At 42.6% G+C, this 6,907-nt stretch overlaps 1 protein-coding gene across 1 annotated transcript in view; it reads right to left on the bottom strand.

Moving 5' to 3' along the window:
* Positions 1-6,524, bottom strand: part of PRKAG2 (protein kinase AMP-activated non-catalytic subunit gamma 2) — a 192,066-nt gene extending 185,542 nt beyond the window's left edge. The window contains exon 1 of the mRNA XM_021387825.1: positions 6,295-6,524. Coding sequence (XP_021243500.1) covers positions 6,295-6,393 — 99 coding nt within the window. The 5' untranslated portion in view covers positions 6,394-6,524. The remainder of the gene's footprint in view (positions 1-6,294) is intronic.

Below are 6,907 nucleotides of genomic sequence, written 5' to 3' on the forward strand. Positions count from 1 at the left end.
CCAGCAGACATGTTGTAGTAAGTATTAATGGCATTTGTTTACTCCATCACATTCTTACCACTACACTTTTTCTAAGCAGTTCTTGTCTTCATTGAAATATTTCTTCATGCTTGGATTCAAATCCAAAAAGAACAGCAATCAATTCAATCCTAATCCACCTCAGCAGGTATTGATTTCTCTGACCCCCTGGAAAACGGGTTTTCAGTTTTCCTAAAGGAATCAACAGGCACGTAGCTTCTGAAAAACAGATCTGTACAACAGTGATTCATCAAAGACCAATAGGAAGTCTAGAACCAGGCAGGAAAACCCTGTGTTGTAGTGCTGTACTCCAGCACTCCAAAAACTGTGATAGCTTATCTTTCTTCTGTTCTCAGAAACAGGGTATTTTAGTGTCATTATTCCAGCAGCATTACCAACAGGAAAACTTGACTGCAAATTTCCCAACACCTGTTGTAAATAAATGATGATAAACGTTTCATAGCGTGGCAGATAATGTTTATAATGCGCACATTTCCTTCGAATGAAACTCTAGATCTATGAATATGCTCTCCAGTCGCTTAAAAAGGATATACAACTCAATCACCCTGCCTGCAAAAATAGATTAAGTCTTCAGCTTATGACATAGGTTCTGTTTTTGGAACAGAAATCACCAGCACCCCGTGTAATAATGACCAAAAGGTCTGAACCACCACAGTGTTTGATATAAATGACAACCATGAAACACATACTGCTATGCATTTGCTATACATCTCAGTAAGTCATGCTTACATAATGTAATTTACTGCTATAAAGATTTCATGTGTAGTTTTATGCGAGCAATTTGAGAGACAGTATTACAGAAGCAAACACTAAATTGATGCATTACATTACAAACCCTAAGCCGCCTAAAGAATAAACACAAAAATCAGTCTGCAGCAGAAATTGTCTTTTACATCATTTCAATTCACTAATACTGGAGGTATTTCAGTAGAAGCATAGTCCTATGTCACTGAACCACCAATAATATTGTATCTTTATTGATGGCATCTTATATTCATGTGTACACATAAGATCATTCCAGCTACATGCAAAACATTCTCAAACTGCTTTTCCTTTTTGTCTTTGAAGACGTACACAACTTTCCCTACTTGTCAGGACCAACACTTTCTCTCGTGTGCCTACAGTGCAAACAATGGTAGAAAATTGAGACAGCAGACATCTGCAGCTAGATCAGGCTCTGAAAGCAGGCTAATTGTTGAAGCCTGATGAGCAGTCCAGGGTAGTGTAGCCCACAAAAGGTCTATTTTTATGCCAGACAGACATATTCTTCATTCTTCTTGTAACCAACTCTGCTCTCCCAATTTTCCCTATGGAAAAATGAGCACCTTTTGATATAAATTCAGCTTTTCTACAAAAGGCTGACAATTAAAAGTGTACTCCATTCAACATTTATGCCCATAATTCGGTCTACCACCTACCATGCTGACATGGTTTTGACTTCTTACTACTTTCTCCTTTTTTTTCACAAGACATGCAAAGCCAGCAGAGGGGCATGCCAACCAACTTTTATGACAGATAATTAACAAAACAATTGTTAAACCCTGTCTTCAAGGATAAATTCTGCTTTCAGTCACCTCTGAGCTCCCTTGAAAGCAATGTGGTGCCCATGTGAAACTGGGCGTAACATGGACCTGGCAGGTCTGTGAACAAGATAATGGAACCTGTGTTAATATGGGCACACGTTTACCACAAGATGCTACTGGAAATGATTCAAGGGAAGGAAAGAATGCGTCTGGTTTTCTGATATTCTGAAGACTGGCACAAGAGAAAAGGAAACGACAGCTTTTCAGCTGAGTTTTTGGGAACAGACTCTCTGAGGCAGACATTACATGGTCCCATGTCACTTGGTCTCTGAAAAACAGAGTGACTAACCTTACACGAAGGGAAATATTAAAAGTGAATTAACACTTAACAACGTGAATCCTCTTTAGCAAAGGACTATGAAATCATGAACTCACCTTCAGAAGACCTTTACTTACTCCTCATCCCTCCAGGAGGATGACATTTCCTTCTATTTCAGTAATTCCCAGTACAAGCATGGTGTGAATAACATTCCAGGGAATCAAGTCTCAAGATCCACATTTCTGTAAGGTTTCTTCTACATTCATGACTTATTCCACCAATGAAATTCAATTCTTTCCTCTGAGCCCACAGATCTCTCAGGGCTCTCACGGATAACTAATGGAAGGAGGATGAGATAGTTTAGGAGTAGAACCTCCTATCAGGAATGGGATGTTTTAAAGAAGCAGTACTTTTCAATAAGATGATGACCAGTTTGCGTTATGCTTTAAAACTAAAAACACTAAGAGCTTCTTTAATTACAGTAGCAGCTATTTTGACTGCAAACAGGAATCCTTTATTCTTCAGACAGACTCAAAGTGCAGTCTCAAAGCTTCTAAGCAAATACCTGTTGCCTTCTTCAGATGCTTAATATATCAGGCTTTTAGGCAGGAATCCAAATTTAAACTTCAAGGCCACAGAAGCTCAAGAAAACTCAGTCTGCCCTATGAGAGCAAGAGGGAAGACAGCTGCAGGTTTAATTTCAGGGAAACACTTCTCTCTCCTCTTTGTCTCCATCTCCCTTCACCACCACTTCACAAGAAAACAAACACTTTTTTTCATTCTTAGATCGCATCGAAAGCTGATTCCTTCATCTTCTTTGAAAGAGCCAACCACCTTACTGACCACCATCTGCAGCTTTCTAAAGCATTCCCTAGATCTGAATTCTCACCAGCCCTACCAACAATTAACAGGAGACAAGACGCATCCTGCAAAAACTGCCACAGAACAAAATCATTTCACAGTGACTTATTAGGCATGCAGCCATTAATGACTTTGCAAGCATGGCAAGAAAGATGGAGGGGCAGAGCCTGAGCCAACACTAGCTGTCAGACCATCATTGTAACTTATCATGTTAGAAAATATTAAGCCATCTGATGTTTCAGCTTGGCATCCCAACATAATAGCAGGCCTGGAAACAGCAGTCAATTTGCACATTGAGGAATCTGCTCAGAAATATAGCAGATGACAAAGAAATATGCAAGAGTGTGCAGAAATGCTTGCATGACACTGATAATAAAGGATTGTGGTCTTCCAGAGCCTCCTCGTAGTGCATCGCTTTGCTGTCAGGGCTGAAGTATCCAAGACAATGGCCACTTCACTGGACTGAAACATGTTTTCACATTCATGTACAGATGTATCCTTATTATGAAAAAAAAAAACCTCTTTGTTTCTTTGCATAAAAAGTCACCTGCTGACATATTTGGGTACAAACCAAGGAAGTGCCAAGATTCTGCAATTCTCACCTGCTGGGAGCAGCAGGTGCTTGCAGCTTGCCATGGTGAAGCTCTTGAGACATGTTCTGCTCTCAGCTGCAATAGTGTAAGCATGACAGAACTTTGTTGGCACTGAATGAATTACCCTGGCTGTAATAGAAAGTAAGCAAGAGCAGAATCTCTCCTTTTTATAGCAACATGGGATTAGAATGATAATATTAATGTTAGAATAGATCGATTTTGCAAGATGACAGAAGAACATGCTGTTCTCACTATGGTGAGCTCCTTCCTACTCAGTAGACAATTGCATTCCATCTTAGAGCTCTTAAAATGCTCAAAGCAATGTGGAAGCATTATCTTCTAATAGCCTAAAAAAGGAATTCTATATGCTAATGTCTTCACATGAAAGATGTGATACATCTAGAGAGCAAGGAGTTGTATCCAAATCTGTAGCATAGCATGGCAATGGATCAGAAATTTCCACTTAGGCATTTCTAAATTCAAGGCTTCCAAATACACTGCTGGGAAAGACAGAGGTTTACATGACCACTACCTCACAAAGGCTCCTGCAGTCATATTATGGTCCGTCCAAGTCAGTAGTTAGTAGATGTGCATTTGCAAAGAAAACAACAAATGAACCAAACTGTTGTTCTATCAGTCCAGCAATTCAGCAAACACTTCCCTGCCATGCTACCAGAACACAGAGACCCCCACTTTAAACTTGGTTACCGAATGACGAGTTGAGAAAACTCAACTAGCAGAAACTTAGAGGTCTACCGCTATTCCCAGAAGCGAAGGTTGGGCACCACTGACCTGTCCCAGAGGGGACTCAATACAGAAAGAAAGCAAAAATAGAGTGTTTTCAGACTTTATGTATAATGTCCTGATGCTCTTGCTGAAGAAAGATGTACCTGAGAAATACCCTGGGGTGTTCCAAGACACAAAGCCAGCTTTCTTAAATTGGTATTTTTTCCCATTGTCAGAGGCCAACTGGAAAAAATGAGATTGTGTGGGAGAGGGAAGGAAAGCATACAAGCTTTTATTTCAGACATGCTCTAACCCAACTGCAGTGCATTTTGCATTATTCACCTTTCTTTTTCACAATATGTGTCATCACTTTTAAAGACAGAATTTCTATATGGTTAATAAAGATGCTTTAGGACAGCCTGCATCACAGCAGCACCTTTCTGTCTCGCTGCAACTGACTCTTCTCTCTCTTCCTGTTCAGACCTTTCCCGCTTCTAATTTGAAGATCTCAATTAGCAGGAATTACATGTCTCAGCAATAAACACGATCTCACAGCAAAACAAAGAAGAGGATGAACAAAATAAAAATTGCCGTCTGGTGAAAGCTCCCTTGACAACTACAGCTACACTGACAGGCGCCGCTGAAATAATAGGAATGATGCTTCAAAACAACAGCCAAGAAAACATTATGAAAGAGAAAAAAAAACAGTCTAAATGGATCTTTTCAAATGCAGATTCCACTGTCAAATGGGGAGAATGACAAAAATGTTCTTCCTTACAGCACAGTCACGCTTAAACTGCCAGATAACAGAAAACTACCGAAAACGAGAGTATAACAGGTAAGGATCTGGGCCCAGTAGCTCACTTTGGGAATGGTAAAATAAACCAGAATGGAACAGAAGGATCATATGAGGAGGATGAAAGGAGGGATGGAAGGTTCATTACCAAGTCTTGAACTGCTCCCAACTGGGTGAACAATAAAACTCATGTGGGTTCAGTGCGATATCAGGCTTGTGTCTGAGCAACCACCACTAGCTAAATGACAAGCTGAAGAGCAAAGAAACAAAACCATTAAGAAACATGAAAAATTACCGTCCAGGACTAATGATGTTCCATCCAAGGCAGGACTGAAGCAACACTCATGGAGAAATATGCCTATAGGCTTAAGGAACCTCTACTGCAAAGTACTACATGACAAAGATTAATGCCCAAAAACTCCCGTCACAAACGCACAGGCAGCACCATGTTAGACCCATCTCTCCCAGCACTGAGTGCACTCAAACAGAGCAGCAGAAATTTGGCTTAGGCTCCTGGGCTTGCATTCCTCTCCAGGGAAAAATGAAATCTGCAGAAGAGCTGTGAGTTGCTCCTCCATCTTATTCCACACGCTCAAGGCCTAACGCACTTGCTTTGACTTCTTATTTTTCTCTAAAAGAAAGGAAAAACTTACAAATAGCTTTTTGCTCCTTAGCTTCTGGCAGAAGCATGTGCAGGACTGTTTCCCACTTTTATATAATGAGATTAAATTAAAAAAATATTCAACAATGAAACAGATCGCAGAGAAAAAAAGATATCAGACATTTCTTGCCAGAAGCACTGGAAGCAAAACCACGTTGGCACTGCGAATACAACAACTAAATAAGTACACAGATAACAAGAATGCCCTGTGAGTAAAATAATAATAACAAAAGCAAGCAAACAACAAAACAGCAATAATCAAAGTTTTGAAAGGGTTGTAACCTCTGCAGGCTCAGATAATGAGGCAGCCTCTAAGTACTCACTGGGAACAGAAATAAGCTTCAGGTCTGAGATGATTTAGTATACATATGCTACAGATTCTCGCATGTTTCTTTACAGTGTGAACATACAAACCAAAACTGAGTTGTGGCATGAGTGCACGGCTCACTTCTCTGCTCCAGCGTGGCCATACAACTGCTCCTTACTTTTCAGCAACAGACCGCTTAGGTCAAAATCAGAGGGAGCTCTTGGTCCCCATGCTGCAGAGATTCAGATGTGGATCGGATTTGAGACACGGCACCGTCGGATAAAATGCTCTCAGTCAACCACAAGGCACGGACAGTTCCCAGATCCACAAGCGAGGATGCTGGGACCAGCACCCCCGCTTCCAGACCTCGGCACCCGCAGCAGAAACACCGTTCCGTGCCTCCAGCCCCGTGTCAGGGAAAAACAACGCCGCTGGCTGCCAAGGGGAGGGAGAGCAGAGAGCCACTTACGGGGATGTGCACTCGCAGCATGAGCTTCTTCTGGCCGGAGCCTCTCCTGCCGCTGCCGGAGGCGTCCTTCTTCTTGGTGTCCATGGCAGTGCTGCCCATCCCGTCCCGTCCCCTGCGCGTTGCGGTGCGGTGGGCCCGGAGAGGTGGGCTCTCTCCCACCTATCCCCACCGTCCCATCGGCCGCAGCCACTCCGGGCTCCTTAATTTCTTTTTTCTTTTCTTTTCTTTTTTTTTAATAGTCTTAGGAAATAAGGGGGGTGGAAGAAGCAGGGGGAAGGGGAGGAGTTTCTGCAGCTCCAGCCTTTAATCCAGCAGCGAGGTGTCAGGGGGACCTTCTCCGGAGCGGGAGATGCCCTCAGCAGCGCTGCTCGCTTTGCTTCTCACCCTTCCGCCCTTTCAAAAGTATCCGGAGTGTCCTGGGGGGGGGGGGGGGGGGTAGATAAGTTTCCTTCCCTTCTCTCGCGCTCTCCTTGAGAGAAATTAACTCCAAAATTTAAAAAGAAAAAAGAAAAAAATTAAATACAAATCCAAGGGGCCGAGGACGGAGGGGTGAGTACCCGCGGGCTGCCGGGCCCGGGCCCCTCCGCTCAGAGCTCCGCGGAGCCCCGCGCCG

This window comes from Numida meleagris, chromosome 2 (genome assembly GCF_002078875.1).
Source record: "Numida meleagris isolate 19003 breed g44 Domestic line chromosome 2, NumMel1.0, whole genome shotgun sequence".
Lineage (NCBI taxonomy): Eukaryota > Metazoa > Chordata > Aves > Galliformes > Numididae > Numida > Numida meleagris.